Source organism: Notolabrus celidotus, chromosome 3, assembly GCF_009762535.1.
Source record: "Notolabrus celidotus isolate fNotCel1 chromosome 3, fNotCel1.pri, whole genome shotgun sequence".
Classification (NCBI taxonomy): domain Eukaryota; kingdom Metazoa; phylum Chordata; class Actinopteri; order Labriformes; family Labridae; genus Notolabrus; species Notolabrus celidotus.
The window spans coordinates 24,636,055-24,663,310 of record NC_048274.1 but is presented as its reverse complement, the minus strand read 5'-3'; the positions used below and the strand labels follow the sequence as shown (position 1 = coordinate 24,663,310).

General features: G+C 40.7%; 1 protein-coding gene across 2 annotated transcripts in view; it reads left to right on the top strand.

The window, feature by feature from the left end:
* LOC117809300 (MAM domain-containing glycosylphosphatidylinositol anchor protein 1) overlaps positions 1-27,256 on the top strand; it is a 241,093-nt gene that overhangs the window by 192,340 nt on the left and 21,497 nt on the right. For both annotated transcript variants that reach the window (XM_034678869.1, XM_034678880.1), the window contains 5 exons: positions 11,227-11,407; positions 11,504-11,527; positions 13,560-13,712; positions 13,943-14,104; positions 21,338-21,468. In XM_034678869.1, the coding sequence (XP_034534760.1) occupies positions 11,227-11,407; positions 11,504-11,527; positions 13,560-13,712; positions 13,943-14,104; positions 21,338-21,468 (651 nt within the window). The remainder of the gene's footprint in view (positions 1-11,226; positions 11,408-11,503; positions 11,528-13,559; positions 13,713-13,942; positions 14,105-21,337; positions 21,469-27,256) is intronic.

Below are 27,256 nucleotides of genomic sequence, written 5' to 3'. Positions count from 1 at the left end.
TACAAAGGCTTCACAGGCTCTGGCTGCACAATGGCTGCGCCCAGGAGAGGGATTTTTTGGCTTCAGAACTGTACAACGGGAAGAGGCGGCGCAACGCTGTCCATTTGGCGCCACGGACGGTCGCCCTGGTACTGCGCTCTCTCGTACTTGTTGTGTTTTTCTCTTTTCTTGTATCTTTATGCTCCGCTTCTCTGGTTTCTTTTACCAGAGAAGAACTTGTTAACATTGGACAGTCCTCTGCCGAACTTTTTACACCGGTTTTCATTGAACCTGGAAGTTACACAGAGATTCTTGCTGGTGGAGCCGCAGCTCTCTATGGTCTTTGCCGGAGACGCCGGCGCCGGGGCAAGCGAGAATAAAGCTGATTCTGATTCTGATTTTTATTTACAGTCTATGGTTGTCACCTGCTGTGTTAATGTGTTCCACTTTCATGAAGTGTTTCCATATAGGGGTGTACTGTGGTCATTAGCTGTGGTTGTATCAAACCTGGCACAAGTTGACACATTACAGATCACAATCTCACGTACTTTGCGTGGGCCGGAGTAAATAAAGTCAGCTACAAACTTGATAAGTCGATGACGAAAATATGACAAGAGGAAACCACACTGATGTGTCCTTATCAAAATAAAAGCGTACTATGCACAAAGAGATAGCCAAACATTATGTATCAGACATCAGATGTAGATGATTTGAAAAAAATACAAAAAAAAAATCAGAAATCATTGAAACATTTACCACATGGTGTGGATTTAAAAAAAGCAGATATCAGTCAAAGAAGCATCTAGAATGTAAGACCTCTCACAAGTGATTATGAAACTTTTAAAGACATTTTAACACCTTATATTTTAAAAATCTTATATTAGACTTTTTAAGGCTTTTCAAGGATCTGCAGAAACCCCGTTACACGTGTCCCCTTCCTGCACTCAGGCCTTCTGCCTCCTCTCTGTATCAATGTCCTCTCTGCCTGCAGCTATGCAATCGTTGCATGATGTGTGTCAGTGCAGATATAACGCCTGCAGCTGACCCAACGTCAGATCTCAGCTGTACCCAGGTTCTCTTTGCACATGCATGCACACACATCAAATATCTGAATAATTTATGCACATAACATGACCAACCCTTTCATGCAGACACAGTTGTATAGACACTCACCGGACCAAACAGAGAGCAGAGTGTGGACACATATGTGATGACATCTCTCATGAGCACGGCCTGTATCAATGAACTGCTGGGTCAGTCATGAAAGGGAGCCATTTAAAGAGGATAACAGACAAATTAACCCCACATTCTGAAGTGTTTGAAGAGGCTGAATCCTCTCATGCTGTCAGACCAGATTTCCCTCTCTCTCTCTCTCTCTCTCTCTCTCTCTCTCTCTTACAAACACACGTCGCTGTGTGTTTGTGTTTCTATCTCGCTCTCACCCTCTTTCACACATTCTTTGTCTTGTTGTCTCTTTGCTGACAGTCTGATGATGTCACAGCTGAGAACGATGTCTGACTGGGAATCCTGAAAGACTCACACACACATGCGACCACACACAGAGAGAGTGACACACACTCACACACGTCGAGAGAGATACATTGACTTTAAAATCAGTCTATCAACAGTTTTCCTTTTCAATACATCACTCACTCACATATTGCGGTCACTTTGACTGTCTCCTTCTGTTTGTTCTCTCTCTCTACATGCTGTATATCTTTCTTGCCTTTCTCTGTCACACACACACACACACACACACACACACACACACAAACACACACACACACACACACACACACACACACACACACACATAAACACACACACACACACACATAAACACACGAATGATGTCCCTTGACCTAATGATGGAAGCAAGAGGCAGAGTCAGGGAGACTTCCACCAGCAGTGGGAGCAGCTGAATTCTTCTGAGTCACACTTCAGCACCTTATTGATCCATCCTCTATTTCCAGGTCCACACAGTGCAGATGTGTTTGTCTGTGTGTGTGTGTGTGTGTGTGTGTGTGTGTGTGTGTGTGTGTGTGTGTGTGTGTGTGTGTGTGTGTGTGTGTGTGTGTGTGTGTGTGTGTGTGCGCGCGCGTACGTGCGTGTGCGTGCGTTTGTGTTTGTGTGTGTGTGTCTGCTTTTGGTCTGTTTTTTTTTTTTTTTAACTCCCACATACTGCAAAAAGGACTAGAAAAAGTGTGTGAGCATGTGTTTGTGTGTCCAGTCGTGAAGAAAGCATATTCTCCTTCCTTCTGAAGCTGTGATTCCTCAGCATTATGAGCTCATCCCTGCTTACACACTCCATGCATTTTACATGAGCATAGCTTTGCTTTACTGCTATATTTCACATAATTATGCACATGCTGGATGAGCAGTGTGTAAATGTTTGTAGGGATGAATGTGAGCCTAAGCGGGTGTTAAAAGGGCACAATACGTTTCACTTTGGAATTCCTAACATTTTAAATATTATACGCTGTGGAATAAGGTATGAATATATGAGATTTTCAGATGTACGGTTGTCACTAGAATGTGACAGAATTTTAAAGAAATGTAATTGAAGACAATTATTGATGTTTCAAATGTGTGGAAAAGTTGTGGTTGTCTATAGAAAATAAGATTTCAGGAAAACACACACACATACTGTATATATACACTCAACCTGCACCTCTCATACAGCAGCCTCTCCCACCCAGCCAACCTCTCCTTTGCTGTTTAACAGTGTCTGCTCTGTTAAGAACATTTATCAGAATTTAATTTTAAAGAGTCGTCCAAATAACGCAGCTCATGTTTCAAAAAAATGTTTCACTCATGGTTAAAAGATGGCATCTGCGTTTTTTCCTGACATATCTTGACCATCCAAAACTGAGGAACTGCCCACATTTATGTGGATATATTTGAAAAACCTTGTTGTTTCATCCACACATACTTGGAGTGCAAGGTCACTGAAAACAAAGGTTTGCTGATGTCATTACATCAACTTGTGCCATGTTTGTTCGGTACAGTACTGTAAGGTTCCATCATGTTTACAAGGAAACCTTGTAATACCACAGTATGGATGATATCATGCTCAATAGTTTTGAATTGACCACTCCACATCCAGTTTATAGAACACTGTTACACCACCACTGGCCTGGCATGCTTATGTGTGCATTTTCTACTGTTTCTGCGTTGTTGTGGAGATAGACATATTCAAAAATACCTCTGGTGTGGAGAGGTTTCTTTTTGAAAATGGAGAGAGAAAAAAATCTGTTTTTTAAAAATAGCCTGAGAGTGCAAAAAAACATCTGCAGCAAAGCAGACTGAGAGCAGGAGGATCAGGTGTGTGTAAACAAGGCAGAGGGACAGAGTGAGCACGGAGAGCAAAGCTGCAGTGTTAGCAATTGTTGAAAAGAAAAAGATGGCTAAACAGTGAGCGACCTACAGGTCTGTATCAGTAGGAAATTGAGATACAAAGTGATAACCCTAAGACTCCCGTTTTGGAGATGAGGGCAAAAGACTGTTATAAGGTTACATGTGTCTCTCTTTTGTAGTTAAGCTTTGATGCTGCAGTAAATGGTCCCTGTTGGTATTTCACTATCGCATATGATTCTGCTGCACCACATAGAATTACTGTTCACGGCTGTGCTAGTTTTACATCTTAAGCACAACTAATCAAAACAGGGGGCCGCTGCTGTTGGGTCAAGTGTGAAGAGCCAGTGTGAGACAAAAATCCCAGGCATATTTTTTGTTTGAGTCCATCCCTGGCAAAAGGAGAAAAGCAGGAAATATTTGTCTTTAAAGAATTAACAGTAAAAAAAAATGTCTCTCAAAAAGATAAATAATCGTGATGGATAATTGTTATCTCAATATTGATCAAAAGAATCATGATTATAATTTTGGCCATAATCGTGTAGCCCTAGTTGTCACAGTCTGATCAAAGAAACATACATTTTCAGATATGACATTCACTGACATTTGAAATGAGAAAAAGTTGTCCTTTGTCACCAGTGAACCATCTCAAGACCCTCGGACATTTATCCGTTGCCCATTTAAAAGAGCTAGACCCCCACACCACTTTTTCTTTAGCCTCTTTAAATTTGAATTTAGTCGTGCTGTTGATCAAATCGGGTCTGGATCCCAACATTTGATAACTAAGTATTGAAATTTCCTCATATTGTGTTAAAATTGTCAGTTGCCCTCTACAGGTTGAAACATGACTACAGCAATAACATTTTTCAATTGGCTGATCTGGTGTGATGTATCTGGTACAAGCTTTTTCGTCACAAAAACAATAAAATTACTTTACCGAGCTCGGCATCATGTGGGGAGTCAAGTGGCCTATAGTTGCACGGACTGATGTTAACTCTAACTTTAGAGATTATGTAGTTGTATTGTACTGTTAGCATAGCTTGTTATTGCGATTTTGGGCCCCATGAAAAAATATCATATTGGGCCCCATATATGTCTTGTAATATACCATTTATAATAAAATCATAATCAAAGTTACAACAGTCTTTAAAAATGAATGCACAACAGAAAAGAGCAGCACTGAATCATGCAGAATAATGGATCTATAATGCTGTTCTGTATCAGCAACGCTAGATTTAATACTTTATTGTGTTCCAGTTTATTGGATCAAGTTTATTAATTACAATTATTAAGAGGTTAAAGCTACTTCAACAAATTGCCCCTTGTGGGACTGCCCAAAATTCAGTGAGCATCAAAATATCAGATTTTAAGGTATTATTTGAGTAATTTCTGTGACATTAAAACAGACTAAATCACTCAATGCTTCAACTTGCCCAGCATCCAAAACAGACTATAGGCTGTAGCTTATGTGGCTTAGCTATAGCTTTGTTTTCATAGGCTTTTGTAATAGTACAGATAGAGAGAGAAAAAAGAGATTCCCACAGACCCCCTTCAATAATGCTAATTGACATGCTACGTTTCTCACCTTCTTGTTCATTGGGTTGAGGGGAGTTGTGGGGAAACAGTGCACCCGCTGACATATCAGCTGCTGAGTCTGGTAGGGAGGGCGGGGAAACCCATTTAGTATAATTAGCTACAACATAGTTCATCTCATTGTGGACTTCAACCTAGCAAACAGGTTGATTTTAACCACTCAAAGACTATACCAACCTTTCCTGGAGAAAAACTGGGTGACATACTGTTGCCCTTTCTTTTCTCTCCTCTCTCACCTTTCTTTCCTTCTTTTCTGGGACCCAGACTCTGTCTTTCCAAACATTTTAGCTGCCTTTAGCGCACTCTCTGCACTGTGCAACTTCTGTCTGACTGCGCGGCACAGCTGAGTAGCTGATTATTATTTTCAGGCCCCCTGTCAGTCATGGGCCCTTAGAATCATCCTAACTTTCCCCCCCTATATGGCGCCACTGGTTGCGAGTTTACTGAATTCAGAAAGTTAGTTAGCAGTTTCTGGCAATAGTTAAAATTTTTCCAATTTAAGCTAGCTTGTGGCTTAAGTTGTCAGTTAGCCTTATCTTCTAGTTTATCCAGTATGGGTCAGCACTGTCACTTCCCTGGCTGCATTAGAACTTCACTTCACTGAATGCAGCCATCTCACTCTCTTGACCATTAAAAAAATAATAAGTGTCGCTCTGAAAAGAGCTTAGTGGATATAGGTAGCAAGCAAGCTAATTGCTGCTAACATTAGCAAGCTAACATTAACAAACAATCACTTCAGCTTCTCCCTGCTACAAGCACATTCATTAATCTGAAAGTAATACCACGGTTCACTTAATGTTCTTTCTTGAGTTCAAGAGCTAATTAGCTTGCTATCTGACATGCTCACTGTGGTAATACAATGATATGAAAGTCAACACACAACAACAACAGCTCCATACAGGTTATCCTCCTGCACTCCGGACAGAACATGAGATGGAAATATCTTATAGAGCTGTCTCCATTGATTTGTCTGTTGAGTCAGATAGACTGAGGGGATTGACACAAGGAGTTATATTAGTTGTGGCAAGGCAAGGCAAGGCAAGGCAAGGCAAGGCAAGGCAAGGCAAGGCAAGGCAAGGCAAGGCAAGGCAAGGCAAGGCAAGGCAAGGCAAGGCAAGGCAAGGCAAGGCAAGGCAAGGCAAGGCAAGGCAAGGCAAGGCACATTTCATACACAAGGGCAACTCAATGTGCTTTACATTAAAACATTAAAAGCATTGGAGACATTCAGACAGGCATAAAAGAACATAATTGTCCTGTAAAGACCCCATTACAGTAATCTAGTCTGCTAAAGATAAATGCATGGACGAGTTTTTCTGCATTCCTGCTGAGACATAAGTCCTTTAATCCTTGATATATTCTTAAGGTGATAGTAGGCGGACTTTGTAATTGTCTTAATGTGGCTGCTGAAATTAAGGTCTGAGTCTATGATTACACCAAGGTTTCTGGCTTAGTTAGAACATTTCATCGTTGCAGATTGGAGCTGAGCAGTAGCCTTTAACCCTCTTCCTTGGCTCCAAAAACAATCATTTCAGTTTTTTCTTTGTTTAACTGAAGAAAGTTCTGTCTCGTCCAGTCATTGATTTGTTCAATGCATTTACTCAGTGTTTGTATGGGACTATAATCCCCTGGTGATATGGTGATGTAAATGTGTGTGTCATCTGCATAGCTGTGGTATTTTATTTTGTTGTTTCTTATTATCTGACTTAAGGGGAGCATGTAGATGTTGAATAGCAGAGGCCCCAGAATGGATCCCTGAGGTACTCCACATACCATTTTCATCCGCTCAGATGTGTATTTACCTATAGACAAAAAATAGTTCCAGTCATTTAAATAGTACTTCAGCCAATTTAGTACTGCACCAGAGAGTCCCACCCAGTTTTCAAGTCTGTCCAGTAGTATCTTGTGGTCAACTGTGTCAAAAGCAGCACTTAGATCAAGTGATACCAAAACTAGTAGCCAGCTTGAAACTGAATTCACCCTTGACTTGCTTCAACAGTGAAATGCAACATTTGATTAAATATACACAATTCATGGTCTGCATTTTGCAAAATAGCAAATCGCTTAAGTTTTTTTAATTTTGATATATTCAGCTTGTAATACCTCTGCCGTCAAAGTTTAATAGGAGTTGGATCAAAAGATTTTAACTTTTAATGTTGCGTTTTCAGCATTGTTGTATGCCTCTACTTTAGCAAAAGATTGCAGTAGCAGGACCTTACCCATAAAAACTTGGCTGTTTGGGAAATTGAATCCCCTGACCTTTACCTCATGTGACAGTCTATTAACCAAAAGGTCGCTCTCCTGCCTTTTTTGTTAAAAGAGACAGTGTCCTGTTAACAACATCCTGCTTCAAAACCCTTGGTTAGAATTATTTTTTATGAATTATTTCTAATTGCAGTGATGCAGCTCAGCTGATGTAATGGAACATAAAAATATCCAGATCACACCAGCTACAATACCCTCAAATAGAAGTATTGTGTGAAACAGACAGGCACTTAATGCTATTTAAGTTTTGTGTTCACAGATGCATCATTAAAACAGAATTTGTAATGAAAGAGAGAGAGAGCAGATGGGGGATTATTAGCACAATTGATATGAATTGGAGAGAATACATTATTTGTTTGGAGGAGATGTTGGGGGAAAAAAAAAAAAAAAGTCTAGTCGAAAGATACCTGCTGTTGTGCATGCTCCATGACTGGCAAGACACAGGAAAAAAGTTGGAGCAGCTGAAATAGAAACGGGCAAAGTGTCATTGAGAGGAAGATTAAAATTCATTAGTAGCATACAGAGCCTGTGAAGAAGGACAGATTTGATCCCTTGTATGTTGCAGAGCAGAAACATGCAGGAATCCGGCAAGGGCTTGTCTTGTGGGACTCACAGAACAGTTCTAGTTATGGGAAAATCTTTGCAGCATGAACAGGAGTCACGGTGGTCTTGTCAATGGAAGTGATCCATTCAGTACAGCTAGGTTTGAATTTGTGGTGATGAGTAGACATCCAGTGGAAACAGCACACGTCAATGTGAGTGTCAGAGGACGGGAAGAAACGCAGATTTCACTGAGGTAATGTCAGAGCATAGAGCGCTACAGCAATTATAGGGGAAGTTATGGGATATATCAGTATCTCCATGACTTCTCACACTGTAACTCTTTGATTTTTTACCATTTTCTCAATGTCTCTACCATTTTTTTCTTCTTTTTAAACAAGTTCAATTTTTATAAATTTTTTTTCATGTTACTTTCTATTGGAAAATATCTTCGTCTTTATACTTTTTTAAGGTTTGACGTGTCAAATGAACCAGGTTGTCAGTACAACAAATTAATCACATATCACACAGTGTACATAAATCCAATAAATGCTCTTAAAACATTCTAGATTCAGGGTGGACAATCTGATATACACTGATGGATTACTTTGTAAGTGCTTTGTACTGTAGACATTACACGCACGCATGCACGCATGCACACACACACACACACACACATACATACACATACACACATACACAAACACGTGCACCCTTTAGCTGCATGCATTTTGTTATAATGGCATGCTGTGGGTGTACTGAGGTGTTATGGTGGAGTGGCTGACCTAATGCATTAGATTGAGCTCACTGTCAGGTCTTTAAGTAGCGGGGATCAGAGGCAGATACACAGCTAATGGATCCTTCTCTCTGTGGGTGGAATAACACGGCAATAGCTCTATTAAAAGTGGTGCTTACGAAAAAAAACACCCCTGGTCCAAGACAACAATTTGACTGGATTAACACCTTAACTATTTCCCTTCCTGTAATGCACTGGCTATTCAATTGATCTCAGATAGTGCCTGATATAAAGCATTTTAAACAATGCTTTATCACATTTAGCAGAGAAGAGAAAGGTGCCTAATGCTTTTACAGTTACATTAACTGACTCCATATTGTGGAGGAGGTGGGCAGTGAAGTCACTAGACAGACATGTTTTAAAAGAAGACCTCAGTGCACATTGTCGGGTACACACTACAACATTATGAAGCCCCTTTTGAGCCTGATTCCGAGCTTCAAGGCTGGATTTTTGAGATTTCTAAAGATTGTGTTGCCAGATTGTGGTGTGAGGTACATTAAGAGTGCATGATTTCACTTCCTTCTAACTGCTAGGAAGAGCGCTGTAACCAAACTGGTTTCAAATCGTAAATATTAAACATGTTCAATATTTACGATCCCACATTCTGTTGTATTGGAGGGAACCCCGAGGACAGCCGAGCACTCACTCTGTGGGTTGGCAATGAAACGATGGCCAATTGGGAAGCGTGCTGACTGAAGAAAGAAGCACATTTTTTAAGTATTGAAACGGTCTCTGGTTTTATCTGAGTTTGTAGCTAGAAGTAAAGTTACAACTTTGAAAGGATTAAAGCTGGGGCTGGTAATCAGATTTAGATACACTTTTTGTCATACTGGTTAAAATGATCTTTATGTCCTGATGGCAATCAATACATGATGTATTCCTAAAAAAGAGTGAAAAAAAGCTGCTATCTACAGCCTGAGTAAACCTGGGAAAACACCAACCAATCACCTTTTTTTGGCTCCCCAAATTTTAAACCAATCAAATCCCGTCCAGCCGATCTGCCCTCCTCCTGCGCGTACATCTCCCCGGCGTGCACTCCTCCGAGTCCCCGTCTCCTGCCTCTACTTCCCCTGACTCTATTTACTGCCCCTCTCGCTCGTCCTCGGGCCTGTCCCCTCTGACCTGATGAGGTGCTTTGCTCAGGACTGTAGTCCGGATCAGAGTCTAAAAAGCTCTCACCAACAAGCAGAATAATTAATGACGTTCAGTAAGTCCTACAGAAAATATATATTTATTGTAGCGTCTGTCCGGACGCTGTAGTGATGACGAGCCGATTCGTGAACACGTTGAGCTTTAATAACCGGTCACTGTCGGCCGTGATCACGCCAACCAACAAAACAACAATCAATGTTTGAATGAATGAAGAACTTCTCCTCTTGTCTCTCCTCTCTCCAGCTCACACACTCTACACCTCTCCTGATGCCTTCACTGACCGTCAACACTGTAGGAATTAAGAGCATCTACACTGAACACGTTTAACAAACAGTAGAGCTGTTACAGTATTACATATGTATTATAACTTTTCTCCTGATATCATGTCACCAGTACAACTGGATAATGCTAGCATGATAGTTGTGAGTACTAACAGCAGCCATGTTTGTTTGTGTTTTTAACTTTCACTCTGATAATGTTTTGGTGACGACCGGTTTTGAATCAGTCACGATCATATGGTCGAGAATCAGCGGCGGCGCTCGTGCATGTGAGCGGGGGGGTGTCGTTTTGGAGGAGCTCCGAGGGAGGAGGAGAGGGGTTAGACGGAGTCATGAGGAAAAGCTAAATTCAAATACATGCTGGTTTTCCGAGACTACCAACCCCAACTTTAACAGACACCATTTCCCTTATATTTTTACTTAAAGTCATATTTGTGACATATTCTACTCACCTCCAGCTAGTGTAACATGCACAGCTCCACCAACTCTGTATAGCTTTGTCTGTTTTCTTTGTGAATTTTCAAAAACTACTGTGGTTCTTTCACATCCTCCTACATGTTTGTTTAATCTAAAGTTTTTCGTATGATTTCCAGTTATGAGAGTCGGAACTGTGGTTGTTGGTGAATGGAATCAGTCAAAATGAGGTGTGCTGTTGGTTTTATGTCCTCCACACTGAAGAAACAAGACTTTTAAATCTATCACTGTATCACCCTGCATGTGGTCCATCACATTTTTGACCCCTGTTAAGACTTTAAAATCTTTAAGTGTGGTCCAACCTTCAGAACACCTCTGGTCTGAGAGTGGCACAGCTTTTACAGGGCTTTGTCAGGGCAGGGGGACATGACAGCGAATTGATGCTTTGACTGATGCCTTACTTAACTTTTGATAAAGAAAAGGAGTGACACTTATTCCAAAGTCTGTTGGATGCAGATGAATTGTTGAGGGCATGGCTTAAATCACATTTGAGCACAGAGTGGTTTGCCAAGATAATAAAATTTTTATCTTTTGGCTGTTACATAGTCCAGCAGTCGAACAGATATTTCCCTCCTGACAGGACATGAGCTGGAGCTTTGATTTGTCATAAAGGGGGGTCTCCATAACTTTGTTGATGCCTGACTTGTAAAACTCCTGATATCTGACTGAATAAACCTAAATTGGCAGATAATATATCTGTCTTTTTCCTGCCTCAGTTTTTATAAGCTTGTTTGAGTATGAATCTAACATTTCTGCATCATGTGTTTTATGTGTGTGTGTTCATCTTCACAAATCTAGAACAAGCAGAACCTGCTGTCCAAGCAGATAGACCTGAAGGGAAAGGAGCCAGAGAAGGGTGTACTGCTCTCCTACACTGTAACAGATCTGAGGATCCCTCTGTCCTACGAGGTACGACTGGCACCCATCACTACCTACAGCACCGGGGACTACGTCAGCCGACTTATACAGTACTCAGAGCGTAAGTCTTATTTATAACCACTTTGTTCAGTCATGGTCTTTGAAATCCATCTGTGCACTCTGAATATCTGAGTGTGTATCTGTTTCTCTCTTCCAGCCTACACCTACCCCAGACCCTCAGGTAAGACTTCTCTCTTGATTTCTAACCTCTGCTCTTCCACTCTCCTATTTTTCACTTCCGACCTTGTTGTTGTTGTGATCTGATTGATGACAGGCCGCTGAAGTTGGGAAGGCTTGTTGAATTTTGGTGCAAGCTAATTTAGCTTGTGCGCTCAAAGCAGTGTCAGCACAAGTTTGTCAAGGCAAAGTTTGCCATTACCCACACAGGGAATTTATTAAATCTGTTGTTAGGGAGGAGAGCTGGGACGTGAGAAAGCAACTGATGGCTGGAAGCAGGTCCATGACATTTAAAACGTCATCACGGAGGTTGATGCATCGTAATTCTGTATAAGGTCGAAGTATTCTCAACTCTGAAACTATATTAGAACAGTTTCAGCTCTGTAAATGTGTGCCTCTGTTTTCTCTGTTAGCCCCCTCTTCTCCATCTTTCTCTCCTACTCTAACTTCTGTTCCCCTTCTGCCTCTCATCGTCTCTCCTGCCATCCCTCTCTCTTCCTCAGTCAATTGCACATCTTGTCTATTTTCTTCATTAAGAGATCTGCAGCATTTTTCTGGCAGGAGTGGCAGTTGGCTCCGGCAGGGTGAGGCAATTAAAACAACAGCAGATTGGAACAGACTGCGAGAACAACAGTGCAAATTGAAAGGAGCGCGTGTAGTGGAGCAGGGTGTGAATAGTAATAGATTAGCTTCCTGAAACAAAGATGCCGCACACACACAAGCTATCCTCTTGGGGAGCGCGAGCCATATGCATCTGCAGCGGACTGTGCATGTGTCCAGGAAGCCTTCAGTGAATCCGTCAGCTTTGATGGTTCTCAATAGCTCTTGTTGTGCTTGCTTGCCACAGATTTCATTTATTTGGTGAGTGTCTGATAATGAGAGGGTCCTTCGGATGGGCTAATAGAGGGGACAACACCACAGAGAGAGCTTTTCTGTCCCTTTTGATAAGAAGAATCAGCATCAAGAGAAATCAAAATTTCGTGAAGGGGTCCTTTTTTGCCCTGATGTCTGTGCAATAACATGAAGCCAAAATCTGTCTCTCAAACATGTATTCAGGAAAAAATAAAAAGAATCCCAAAGATTATTGAAAATTAGTAATCATGCCTAGATGCATGTGATTGTTGGTTCTCCTAAGCTTTGTTGTGAAAATTGTTGTAACATGAATACCCAACAGCAAGTCAGAGGGCGTTATCCAATTCATTTTTGAACTTTAAAGATATATAAAGTTTATAAAGATTGAGAAAAGAGTATTAAATACTGGTGGGGTGCTAACTTTCTAAGACTGTGTATGTTTATTCTTGAGCATGAGAGATGAGTAAACCTAAGTCAATAAACAATTTATTGCCAAAGTGGTTGTGCTTGGCTTTGATGACGTGACTGTTAGGATGGGTTAGCTCAGCTGTGTGCCAACAGGTTACCAGGCAGTGCAATGTCATTAAAAGGGAATTCCAACAACACAACTCCAAATTAGAACATGATAAAAATATCTTATTAAATCCAAGTTTATAGGAACATACCTATCAATCTTTTACTGTCAATGTTGAGGAGCCTGATAGCAAAAGGAACAAAAGAGTTTGAATATCCCGAAATACTTGTTGAATAAAAAACAAGCAACAACCTTTAATAATCCTATGACTTAACCTATATAAAGCATAAACAAGGGCTAAATAAGTCAAATTTCCTTCTTTTAATTGTGCTGTAATGTGTGAAATCTGTTCTCCAGGAAAGTTCTCTTTAACATTCCCTGCATATGGTAGTCATATGATACAGTAAGCCTTATATGTGGGATGTACTTTAAGTTTCATTTAATATACCTGTCTCCTACATTGTGTCAGTCACTTTGTCAGTAATTGCCTGTATGTCTGATATTCACATTCAAAGTGTATATTTCAGTCGTTATTATACAGCCATACCACTTCCCTGCTAAAAGGCATGGGGGCATGATCTGTGAATTGTTTCACCTGTAGTTTGTAATATCAACTTCCTGAATACCTCTGATTGAATGTGTATTTTTCCCCTTTTTGTACACATCTCAGATCATGTGTGTGGTTTTGAGGATGAGCGCGTCTGTGGTTTCACTCAAGACCGGAGCGATGTCTTCGACTGGACGAGACAGAATCACCTGACACAGAATCCAAAGCGATCTGCCAACACTGGGCCTGAGACTGACCGCAGTGGAACCAAGGAGGGTGTGTAAACTGGGGAATATTAACTTATTCATGTGCAGGTTCAGCGCCGTGTAATGAAGTTGAATAAGTGCGGCTGCAGGCCTGTATATATATTGCACTTGCTAAAATACTTTCATACTTCAGAAAATAAAAATATCGAAGAAATAGTTGTATTTTTTTCATTCATGATTACATTTTAAGTTTGTGTTTCCTTCGTAAAAGTGGCTTAAGTTTTGTGTTGTGGGTTTCAGGGTACTACATGTTCATTGAAGCATCACGGCCTCGTGTTCAGGGGGACAAGGCTCGCCTGCTTTCTCCACTTTTTAATGTGACCTCTGTCAGGGGCCCCAAAGGCTCCGGCAGGGTCCCATACTGTGTCTCCTTCTACTACCACATGAAGGGAAAACATATTGGTGAGTTGTGCGGCAGAGAATAATGCGCATAAACATACACTCACATCATCTTCTGTAAGCACTCATGGAAACACAATGTCACAGGTGATGCTATCAGGATTCTCATATCGCTAGGACTCTGTCAAAAACTGAACTCTGTGCTTGACCCTCACTTGTAGAGGTTGTCAGCTACAACATCAAGGTGTGTATGTGTGTTTGTTTATGTGTGTTACCTGGCAGCGTGCTGCCAGAGTTCCTCTGTATGTTTGTGCTTGTGAGTCAGTGTGTGTGTGTGAGAGAGTGTGTGTGTTTGGAGGTGGCTGAAGGAGGGCAGTGGGTGTGTGATTTATGGTGGTGGTAAGATGCAATCAGTCATGTTGGGGAGCTGTTCATCATAATATGCTCTGTCACATAGCTAGAATGCATACATCTTGTAGCCTACACACCTGATCACACACTTTCACTTACACACACACACACACACACACACACACACACACACACACACACACACACACACACACACACACACACTTTCACTTACACACACACTCACACACACACACACACACACACACACACACACACACACACACACACAAGCATACTCTTTACTTTGGCATGGATTCCAGCAAAAAAAAGAATATAGTAAAACTCACAAAAACAAGGAGGCACCTACACAAACTAAAACTACACACACTAAAACTACACACACACAAACACACACACACATACACACAGTGTTGATTTATGTTTCAATAGCCCCTGCGCACAGGCTTCACTGTTGCATTTGTTACATTCTGACCTGCCCCATCTCCTCAGGATGTTTAGTGTATAGTGCACACACAGTGTTTGTGTGTTTGCATTCAGATCAACTGTAATAAAGTAAAGATGAATATTATATGATATTTGATATTCATACGTTTGTTGTGCAGGATTGCCTGGCTGTAAAAATCATTGAAGTCATTACCCTCTAATGAGCTCTTTAAACTAAGTCTGTAGCAGATAAATTCGAATCAATTTCATGATCATCTGCCTTTACCTCCTCTGCCACCCACAGGTAAAATATTACAGCGGGTCTGTTAAGTAGGTCAAACATGGGATGATTGATTCGCACAAAATTTGGAAGCCAAACCTTTAATCCTGCTGATTTTGGCGGTCCTGCTCCTCCCTGTAGCACCACATGAAATTAACTTTTATTCACATTGATATCAGATATCAAACCAAGTAAAGAAGTTAATATTATACCTGCTAAATATCACAGTCAAAGCATTTTAGTTGTAATTGTGTTGGCATTGCAATGTGAGCATATAAAGCCTAAAACAGCTTCAAAGAGAGATTGTTTAAAATGGAAAATATGATGGGACCAGGTGACATCATTGTCTTTCTCTTCTGCTGTCTGTCCGTGTGTCTGCAACAACCCTCTATAAAAGTGTATGAAGCCAGTTACAAATAAGCCAGCCCACGCTACTTCTAAAGTATGCCTCTTGAGTTTGGCACATAGTGTTAAAAGAACTTGCATCCACATAAAGTGTTTGCAAATCACTTTGGTGAAGACCGTAGAAGTATCTGAACCACTTAAAAAAGGCGTCTTTGCGCAAATTTAGTTCACAATCATAAAAAAACACAAGTGACAACTTCTAGTGTCAAAAATGCAGCAAGAAGTGCAGTTCCTTGAGTGTCCATTAGAGGCTGCTCCAAAAGCCAAGGAAACTCTATAATAGTCTAAAATCAAAAATGCTGTCCTAACAGAAAAAACAAAACAAACCAAGATTTTTGTCCCCATATCTAATTTTTTTGTTCTTCCCAACTGCACAGGATACATGCGTTATCACACATTCATTCTGAATATATGAAGGCTTAGAGTTATGTATACTTAGGCATAACTAGGGACACAGCTGGGTATGGCAGAGGGCGCATTGTGGCCATTTGCCAGCTAGTCTATCGACTACTCCACCTCTTTGCCTATTTCTAGATTAGCTGAAAAGTAAGTTGGAGTCATGATGCCTCTTCTTCACTGAGACTTCATACTGTCCGTTTTTCTTTGGGGCCAACGTGTGATAAGCTTACTGAGTCTATTGTCTTTTGAGTAAACTGAAATAGATACTGCACTTTGTATTTTTAACATATGCAGACAAAGGAATGAGTCAAACACTGTTGCATTATTCACACAGTGCTTTCTTTAATATAAGTACATTGTGTTACCAGTTACGCCTTCCCTGCTACAAGCCCTCCCTCAATTTACTCTGTTGTTCTTTGAGTCACTTCCAATTTGTTGTCACTGTAATTGCCTTACCTTGGCAGATCTCACACTCCAGCCGGGGAGACAGTGCGACTCTTAATGACGGAAAGAGACAAGACGGGGATAAGACAGAGGGGGTCAGTGAGAGGAGATGAGAAGAGGGAGGGGAGGGGGTTGAGGGATTGGCTAGTCTTAGAAAGAAGAAGGAGAGGAGGGTTAATGAATGAAGAAAGAGCGAAGAGGATAGAAAGAGAGAGACGGACTAAGGAAAATGAAGCGCGACAAGAAAGGGAGTGCGAGTAAACGAGTTTGAGGGGGCATAGTTAGGAAGGTAAAAAAAAGGCTAGAACAGAGAGCTGTAGGAGAGGCCATCAACTCGTTAATGTGCAGAGGTAGTGAGAGGATAGAAGAGGTGGTGCTTTGTTCTGAAGGACTGAAACTGGTTTAATGCACTCAATGGTATAATGCTCAAGTACTGCGAAGTGTGAAAAGGGCTGTATATGTTTCAAGCCTCTGGATACTTAAACATAAAAGCAGTTTTAGAAATGTTATTGAAATTGTGCTCTTTTCCAGCCCACATATATGTCGTAATCAAAAGGTTATATGGATATGAAACCGGTAAAGATATCATAAGGAAATGAAAAGAAGTAATGCATAGTGCTCTTTGGCTAGCTTGGATTTTGCCAGCACTACAAATAAAGTCCTCTCTGTGTGAAGTGTTTTGTTGTTCACCTTAATGTGTTTCTCTTTAGGCTTCCTGGCAGCAACAATAAACAACATTTAATTAAGTTTTATTTGGCATTGGGTAGTATCTTAGACTGGCTCAGGTTTGCAGAGTGCCACTGGCAAGCTTACTTGGAATCACTTGATCATTTTTATTTCCGAGCCATGTAAAAACAAACTTCAATTTGCAGTGGTGTAAATATTGTACTTCTTGTAGGATTTTTTGGATAAAAATTTTACTAAGTAAGACTTTGAGAAAGTTTGTTGTTAAAATGTAGAAGGGGTGTTTTCTAGAAGAGTTTGCTGTGTTAGCTTAGCCTTTGGAATACCAAGTGATGTAATGATCCGTGTTTAATTTTATTTCATTTTCAGAAAGACATTATGATAAGCTTGTTGTCTTGCTAGGTTTAATTTAAAAAGGATTAAGTTAAACCCAGATTTGCCTCTTTTATCATGCTTCTGAACTGGTTATGTACTCAGAATTCTGAATAACATGCTTCGGCTTGATGTAAGCGTGTTGTTCATGTAAGCGTGTTGTCCAAGCCGGACCATAAACTTCAAGTTATTGTCTCGTTTGCACAGCAGTTAGCTTGTTCTGAGGTTAAACGGCGCAGAAACAAAGAAGGTAGACAAAGACAACACTCAGAAGGGATCAGTTTAATTCTAATTAACAAAAGGATGATAGCATTGTGAGTTCAATTTCTCAGTCCGTGTGTGTCTGAGTTTCTCTTTTGTCGTCCCCCTTATGACTGCAGACGAGTCGCCCTGATGGAGCTGTGCCTTCTCCTCTGCCTCTCTGACACTCTTAAGAACACACTCTGCTTTACCTCGGTCCAATCAATACAATGCTGCTAATCAGAGTCCACTTTCCTCTTCCCCCAGATAGGTGTGTGCTTCTGTGTATGTGCCTGTGTGTGTTTGTGTGTGTGTGTGTGTGTGTGTGTGTGTGTGTGTGTGTGTGTGTGTGTGTGTGTGTGTGTGTAGTAATAGTGAAGGTGCAGCAGAGATGGGCGAGAGAGAGGTTGTTCGTGAAGGAGACAGTGAGGCTCTGATGTATGGAGGTAGAAAGAGAGTGGGCTTGACAAGTGAAAGTGGGCTGAACCAGAATAAGCCAATGTTTCTCTTCGTTATATAACTGTAGTGCTGCCCATGTCCTCTCAAATTTAGTGCCATGAACAGCTGCATTTAACTCAAATGTCACTTTTACAGTAATAATATTATTTCTACCAAGGGCTCTATGCTGTTTGCAACTGGATGATCCAAACTGAAGAGAACCCTACAATATCAACATAGTGCTGTTGACTGTTAAAGAATAAGCTAAAACGTTATCAGAAAAGTGATATGTACTATATTGCAAATGGTTACTTCAGAACAATGGCTCTCAACTGGTCTAGTCTCAGGACTCACCATTATCTCCTGAATGACAATCACAAGTCATGTTTCTGAGATTCATTGTTAAGGCTGATGACAACAAGCATCATTGTTTACTACCACCAACCACCATGGTATGTTGGAGTATAAAAAATGTCTTCATTGCAAAATGAGACACAAGTCCTTCAAAATAATGTTTTTAGGACCCGAACCACCAGTTCAGAACAAAGGTTTTCTAAAGGATACGTCCTTTCTTCTTTCTTTTTTTCATATTAAGTCAACTGCCATTTAGCATAGCTTAGCATTCAGACCATAGAAAACCGTAAAAAACAGGGACACAGTACCAGTGAAGTCACCCTTAAGTTTCTAAAGAGGCATAATGAAGCAAAACGTGGTGGTCGCCATATTGGAAATGCTGATGGATGAAATGGAAAAGAGCAGGCCTTTGGGTTCCTGATGAACACCTGCAACATGCCCACCTATCAGTCGACTTGGTCCAGGCCTGTTTATTAAGCAGGTCTGTGCATTACTTTTAGTCTGAAGATCTACAAAACATGAGTTAAAAAAAAAGAATGAATCATCTACTGTTTGAATAAAAAAATTAGCTACCCAGTCCAAAATGGTTTCTTATACCAGGCTGTAAGCATGCTTAATTTGGCTGTTAAAATGTTCATTTTAGTGTAGTTTTTTGCACTTCAACATTGGCTTCTTTTCAACACCGGAGGTTGCTGCTTGATTTAGACTGTGTAAAAAAGAAAAAGACCAGATTTGGTTGTGTCCAAAATGAGCAACTCACGTTTTTTTTATCATGTTATAAAAAGTTCATAATATATCTGTAACCAAACTATATATCTGTAGCAAAATTATAAGAGAAAGGCACTTTTGTATGAGGAGGTGCCAGTTGGAATATTTTGAGTGTGCATATTTAGTTTTGGAGGTTGCTCGTAGTGATGATAATAAGTTCCTTGTCTTAGTGCTAACTTAAGAGAAACCAGCAGACGCTCTGCATTTATATTGAATGAACAGATATAATATTGATAATCTTGTCATCTGTTGAGCAGCAAAGATGTGAAGATGCCTTTTTTTTCCAAACTGTGTTTCAGAATTAAAGTTGACTGAAAAATGAAACATTTAGCATCATTCTTGTAGCATTGAGCCAGTGTGCAAGAACATTAGGAAAGACAAACCTTGTCTTTCAGACATTGCAGATGGTGAAAGGCTAAAAAGAAATGTTGTGTCTTCTTAGAGTTCAGAGTGATAACTGGATTGACAGTCCACCTCCCACTGCTTCCTTCTCTGCACCACACACAAACCTCCTCAACTTGTTATTTAACCACCCTGTGTCCCTCTAAAAGGTGCACTCCCTCTTATCACACCTTTCTTTTGACAGAGAGAGACTTTAATTACTGCCAGCCAGCTGCTTATTTTAAGGTTTGAAGAACATTAGTTCAAAGATGCACAAACACCAAACGGAGTGAGAAACATATGCACACATACACAGCACATAACACACAGATATTTGTGCCCCCTGCTTGTGTATTTGTTTAAGAGACTGGTGGTTGGTTAATGTTCTAATTAGGAGCTGGCTGGAGATCGTTAAGAAGATGAATGATACTCTCGCACCTTAAAGACCAGAGAGAGAGAGAGAGAGAGAGAGAGAGAGAGAGAGAGAGAGAGAGAGAGAGAGAGAGAGAGAGAGAGAGAGAGAGTGTTTGGATCACTATCTTATGGCCCAAAAGGCATCACTCTCTCCCTCATTTTTTAGAATCTGAGATGTTTAAGTTTTCTGTCAAGTTCCATTAGTTAGTTGCAAATGTATTTAGGATGCAAACCAATCACCACATGTCAAAACTTAAATTCAGTATTTCCTTCCTTTGCATTCTTTTCCTTTGTATCATTAGCTCTGTCTGCATGTCTCTCTTCCTCCCTCCTTGCTGCTGTCCTTTTGCCCCATTTATATCAGTAATAAAACTCTCCACTGCCTTCACTGTCAATGTTAAATTCTACACATACCACCACTCATGCGTCAGGCTTCAGACATTTCATTCCGCCTAAATGTCATCCAGATACAGTCTCTGACCGTAGAGACTTGTCTGAGTGTATGCATTGCATCTCTTTCTATTTCCAGCACATATTTAGTGAAGCCATAGCACAGCCTTGTGTAGGATGTAGAAACAAGGGAATTCATATTATGTGCTGGACAAACCCAGGGGTATTCCCGTCCATTCTCTTGTAGAGTTTTGTCCTCTGGATTTTCTACACAATATGACTAAAGCTAGATATTACTTTATAGTGGGGGGTGTTGTTTTTTTCCAGTGAAAGTCAGCCGAACTCAACCTCTTCTTCTACAATAAATTGTTTCTGGGGTGATACACATGGTGTACCTTTATGGGCATGAAGGCAGTGGTTAAATCTTCTCCTTGCTGTAAACAATATTATTTTTGAATTATGTTACGATCTACCTCTGCTTGGTCAACCATTTTATGCCTTTAAGATGAATAAGGCAGGGTTAAGAACAACAACAGATTGCAGCCTTTGTGTTCATTTCATCCTCACAGTATTTATTTATTCAGTTATTCACCATGGGCTCCTCTCAGACTGTCAGGATTTAAACACATGTCTGTGTTGGTGGAAATAAGTCATTATCTGTGGGCTGTTGTGTCTTTAATGTTTCCCTCCTTACGTTTCAATCATCTTGAGGTCTGCTCACAGTTTAACATAACTCAGTCTTCAGTCTTTGCTCATTGACAGTTCACTGACAGCTTCTAATGATCTCTACTCTCTGCATGTGTTTGTGTGTGTGTGTGTGGTGTGTGTGTGTGTGTGTGTGTGTGTGTGTGTGTGTGTGTGTGTGTGTGTGTGTGTGTGTGTGTGTGCTTGTGGGAATGCATGTATGTGTTTTTTTTTCTTTTTTACAGGTATTCTCAATGTGCTCCTGAGAGTGAGAAGCATCGCCTCGGTGGACACGGTGATATGGAGCAAGTCTGGTCATCAGGGCCCGGACTGGAGGAAAGCATTCTTTGATATCAGCCCCAGCGGACCCTTCCAGGTATTGACTTGGCATTTACTTTTATTCCTAACAATGACAGTAACAAAAAAACTGCACCGAACCAACAGTGAAACATTTCAGGAATTAGTCTGTGATGATGTCTGTAGTGTCCATAGAAAAGCACACATTCAATAGGCCAGAGGATGTAGACTTGAGTTGCTTCAACTATGACGCTGCCATCCCCCTGCAGCCACACTAAGCAGCGAGCATGTGTTGCACGCAGAAGCAGAACCGTAGCCAGAGGTGTGACCGAGTCATCTGTTCAGAGACGAACATGTAAATGTTGTGTGCTCTGTATTATTTAGCTTGATGTTAAAATAACTCAACCTTTTGAACTAAAATCAGCCTGCAGCGCCTTGACACCAAATGCTGACACCATCGTCAGGTTTGCTTTGGCTTATTCTAAAAAGAAGTTAAAGTAAAAAGTGAATTATATTCTTTTATGTTCTCTGTATTTCTTATTTCTTGTCATCTCTCTCTGCTTTGAGAATTTCCCTTTACTGCAGCCTTTTCCTCTCTACTGTGGTTTTCCCCATGAGGACAGGCTCCTCTGCAGCTCAGAAAGAACAGGGGGGATTTTGTACTCTGGTGACTGTTGAGGAAACAAGGGAATTCAGCAAAGAATTTGGCTTGAAACTCTGCTTAAAATTTAATTTCACTATAGAAAATTCTCGACTTTGACATTTAAAGCCTCAAATAACTGTAGAAAGTCATCAACCCAAGCTGCACTTTTGAACCCCCAGAATTATTTCCAACTATTTAACAATGATGTCAGAGCAAAAAGAGATCCAAATATATTCTCTGTTTGATGGTTTCAAGAAAAAAATGACCATACAGAAGAAAGATTGGATATTGGCCTCGTCCAGCACCTGAGGTGCTACAGCCAATCAAATAAAGTCCTGAGTGAAAATGGAACAGAGTTAATTGGGACTTCCACCAGATCCGTGTCTGGTCCGTCTCCGATCTGCTGTGGTCCGGCTCCGTGCTCTCTTGTCCGTCAACACCCACCGGTTGGGTTTTCGGAACGCAGCATGGAGCAGGACCACCAGACAGCTGGAGTCATGTGACCGAGGTTTCCCCGCGGCAATCGCTGAACCAAGGATTCTCCTCCTCCTCTCCTCATCCATGTTATCTTTCTGGTCCTCTGAAAACCTCTGACCTGTTGACTCCAAGCCTGCCTCCGCTCAAAATGACATTTCGTTTTCATATTTAAGTTCAACACGATCTAACGATAACACGGAGTGTTTTATTCTGAGAATTTACTGGATGTTTTAATTTCGTTTTGGTGTCTGACTTCATGTCCCGCTCCATCTGCTCTGTGCAGATTGATGCATCGTGCTCCGGCATCCGGCAAAAATAGAAGTCTTGCGTATCTGATCCATTGCGTTCCGACCTGCAGGATCAGAGACGCAGCCGGAACACAACGGAGCAGATCTAATAGAAGTTAACACACTGACTAGAATAGAAACCTATCAGTTCCGGTGCTTTGACGGACTGGAGACGGACCGGACACGAATCTGGTGGAATTTAGCCTTTACTGTGTGCTCAAGGAGGTAATGGAGGTAAACTCAGGTAGAAGCCAGGTGCTGTTGAAGAAAGAAGCGGAACTTGTTGAATAGAGGGAAGTAATGGGGTCTGTCTTCAGGCATACTAGCTTGAGTCAAGGAATGATTTAAAAAGCCTTTTATTGTTCAGGGCAGAAAGTTTAAAATAGAAAATAGAAAAAAGCAAAAGAAACACCAACCAGTTTTGACCCTCATGGAGTCTTCATCAGGGCGTGGTCTTTAGTTTTTTAAGAAAAATGACCATACAGGAGATGTTGGCAAACATCTGCCCAACTGGTGCCTCGTCTAGCATCTGAGCTGCTGCAGCCTATCACAGAAAGTCATGAGTGAGTTTGCCTAGTGGAGCCAACAGTAACATATCCTTATTCATTAAATTTGTTGGAAAATAAGTAGCAATGAAGACATTGGGGACTATAATGAGTATAAATCAACCTATGTAAAGCTTTTCTACGTGGGACTTTGGTGCGTTTTTCTTTTATGAAATAAACGTTGGGAATAACAGCTTTTCTGACATTTAAATAGTGAGAGGCGTGTTGATAAATGAGCGCCTTTCAGTGAACATCCAGCTCATTTTCTGCTGAATGTCACCAGAAAGCCTATGCACACAGTAACTGGAGGATAATTCACTTCATCAGGAATGTGCCGATTGTAAGTTAGAGTGTGAGGTTTCACACCAATGTGAACAATCTGAATAGGATTCATAGCAACCTACTGTCTTTAGAAAAACAGTGGGACATTGGAATTGTGTAAGGATTAGGACCTGATTCACTGGATATACTGACCATCATTTAGACCTGTTATTAAACAGAGTGGCCATTACAGATTATGAAAAAAAGATACAAATCAACACTATTTTTCCCATTGCGTAAACATTTTATTGAAAAAACATTGAGTTGAATTTCAAACAAAAAGTTTCCCATCAGTTATGTGTCATGAGGGACTTGACAAATACATTGGTTACATTGGTTTGGGGATATCATCTCCCTTAGGCAGCTTTATCTGCATAATGCATAATATCTTCTAATATTTCCATCTTCTTTTGGAGCGATATAGAAGTGGTGTCTTCACATAGTTTGTCCAGCTCAGCACTCTGACTCAATAGTTTACAACTGAGCAGATGGTGGTTGACACTTCATTTGGTTGTCAGTGTCTAATAGTCATTATAAATGTACTTTGATTAAGTTATTTCTTTAAAAAGACAAATCTCTGGGGCGCTGTTGGCCTAGTGGTATAAGCGAGTGCCCCATATACGGTGGCTTTAGTCCTTGTTGCAGTGGCCACAGGGTCGACTCCCAGCCCCGGCCATTTGCTGCATGTCTTACCCCTCTCTCTGATCCCCACATTTCCTGTCTCTTTTCAGCTGTACTACCAAACAAAGGCAACAATACCAACAAATATAACTTTAAAAAATAAAAATAAATCTCAAAGTACCTTTTCTTTGCCTCATGTATTCATCTGCCTTTGCACGTATTGGTCAAGCTCTGGTGACCTTACAGCTATTAATTACTTTGCCATAGAGACACAGGTGAAAAAATGATACTAAAAATGGAAGAAGTACTCTCCAGTAAAAGAAAGCAGACTCAATGCACATGAGATTATCTTTAAAGTCTGAGTTTGGTTTATAGAGTTCACAAATCAGAGGTGAAATTAATCAGGCTTTATGTTTTACTTTTAATACATTTTGAATACCCACTGCAGTATGAGACAGAGTGCTCTACAGGAAAATGTATATGATTCGGTAACTTGACTCCGCTTGAGGCTTACTTCTTGTTTTGCTTTGTGTCTCTGGTCTACATCACAAACAGCTAACTTTCATAAAAACGTTTTCTCACTAACATATCAACCTTCATACCAAGTTCTTTATCAAGACCTAATAAAATGTTTTAAACCGATCAAGCTCAATAAAGTCAAGGTCTGAGTCTAAATTCCGGTTTGACTTGTGCATTATGGTCTTGTCAGAGTTCACCAGAAGTTTAAAGTTTAAGTTTATTGTATCACATTCAGTCGATAGTAAAGGCAAAAATGGTCAGCGAGCCAAAACAGAGGATGTGTCTGTGTTTGAGCTCTGTCTGTTGACACATCATTGAGGTCCCTTTGGCTCTTTGGCAGCTGCGCTTGCAGTTAGCTCTTCCCCTGTTGGGATCCGGCCGAGTAAACTAGATGACTCAGTCCTCCTTCTTTCTGACTGGACATGATGCTTCCTCTCTCACTCACTTTCTCACTCACTGTGTCTCTGTGTGGGTATGTGTGTATGTGTGTGTGTGGGTATGTGTGTATGTGTGTGTGTGTGTGTGTGTGTGTGTGTGTGTGTGTGTGTGTGTGTGTGTGTGTGTGTGTGTGTGTGTGTGTGTGTGTGTGTGTGTGTGTGTGTGTGTGTGTGTGTGTGGGTATGTGTGTACCTATGTGAGTTAACAACCCAGCAGAGAAAAAAAGAAAACATTGAAGGGGAAAAAAAGTGATGATGGTTTTGTTTTGCGTGCAACTATCCTCCTGTGTGAGTTTCTCGATCTCTTTCTCTTACTGTTTTTATTTTCTTCTTCTTTGCTTATCTCTCTCTCTGGCCCTGAGCTGGGACATGTGGACCAGTTTGGGTCGATTCTTGCCCTGGTCCACTTCACATCCCTGTGTCTCAAGGCTGATGACTAATGGCTGCAAAATCAACACACAGGAAAGAGTCCTAAACTATCCAACTGTTTGAACCCCCCAAGTACACACACTTCCTTCACATACTTGCAGCTTAATCACACACATATTTACATGCATAAACACTTTGATGGATTCAGACACATGCACACATACAGACAAACTCTTCTTTAAACACACACACACACACACCAGTCTCCAATCCCCCGCAGCAATTAGCTATGACAGGTCAATTAACAGGCTTATTTATGAGCAAGGGATGCCTGCTAGTTGTGTTGTAATGATTCCAGATACTCTCTGTTCGTGCATGGGGGAAATTGAATCCATGATGAATGTGGGCTGAAGGCCTTAGCTGGGGGCTGCATTTGCTCTTCATTAACTATGCCTCTGCGACAACGTGTTTCTTACACCATTACAGGCAAAATTAAGGCTGAAACAGTGGGCTTACAGTGTCTTTTAGGGCTCCTCTGTGATGGTGGAGAATGCTGACTTTATCACATTTGTATGCTAACGAGTCTCAGACAAAATTTTCAAATCACTGCACACACTTACACACATATACAATGTGTGTGTGAATAAGTGTGATGCTTTGAACAGATGTGAACTTTTTTTTTTCTGGTCTGACAATAATTTGCCTTTTTATAGCATTTTTGTTTGCTTGACTATTATTACCCGTCAAACACCAGGGTGATTCATTCTCGCCAACGAAGTGATTGCAGGGACAGCCAGATCCCACATGTCGTATTTAATTAATCCGCAGAAAGGAGTACAACATAGTTTACCTTTCTGCCTGTTGACTCTGTGGCAAAAATGTTAGTTTCTATTAGCATTGAAAATGGGGGGAAACCACATAGAGGATGTTTTATAATTACTTATAATTTGGAGAATCCAGAACTTAAGATTTGTGGTTTGTGTCAGATTCCAATATACATAACCACCCACTCATGTAGACAACTTCCTGTTTGTAAGTCCAACCCTTTCTACTCTGTTTTAACACATGTAAAGCAGAGAAGGAGCGTTTGACTGACATCCAGTTTAATGTGCAAAGATTGTTTAGTTTTAGAAAACAGAGTCACATTTAAAATCTGATGTTACTTTGCGTCAGGGCATACAAGACACTGGACACAAATTATATTTAGTAGTTTTTGAATTGTACAGTCTTGTTAATAATAATTATAATAATAATAATAATAATAATAATACATTTTATTTGTAACGCACTTTTCATTTCAATAAATCTCAAAGTGCTACAGGCACACAGTAAAAAAGGGAGGGAACAAACTTAAACATTTCTTAAAAGGGGTACTTAAAATAAGTTAAAAGCCTCTTTAAAGAGGAAGGTCTTTAAATGGTTCTTGAAAGCATCCACGGTCTGTGGGGTCCTGAGGTGGCTGGGCAGGGAGTTCCACAGACGTGATGCAGCAGCACAAAAGGCCCGATCTCCCATGGTCTGGAGCTTGGTTCTGGGTAGGGGTTTGCTGGGTGAGTGGCTCTTTGAGGTATGGTGGGGCGTTTCCATAGATGCACTGAGAGCAAAGTTGCTCTCATCACCCATCAGTGCTGTTGACAATATATTTGTG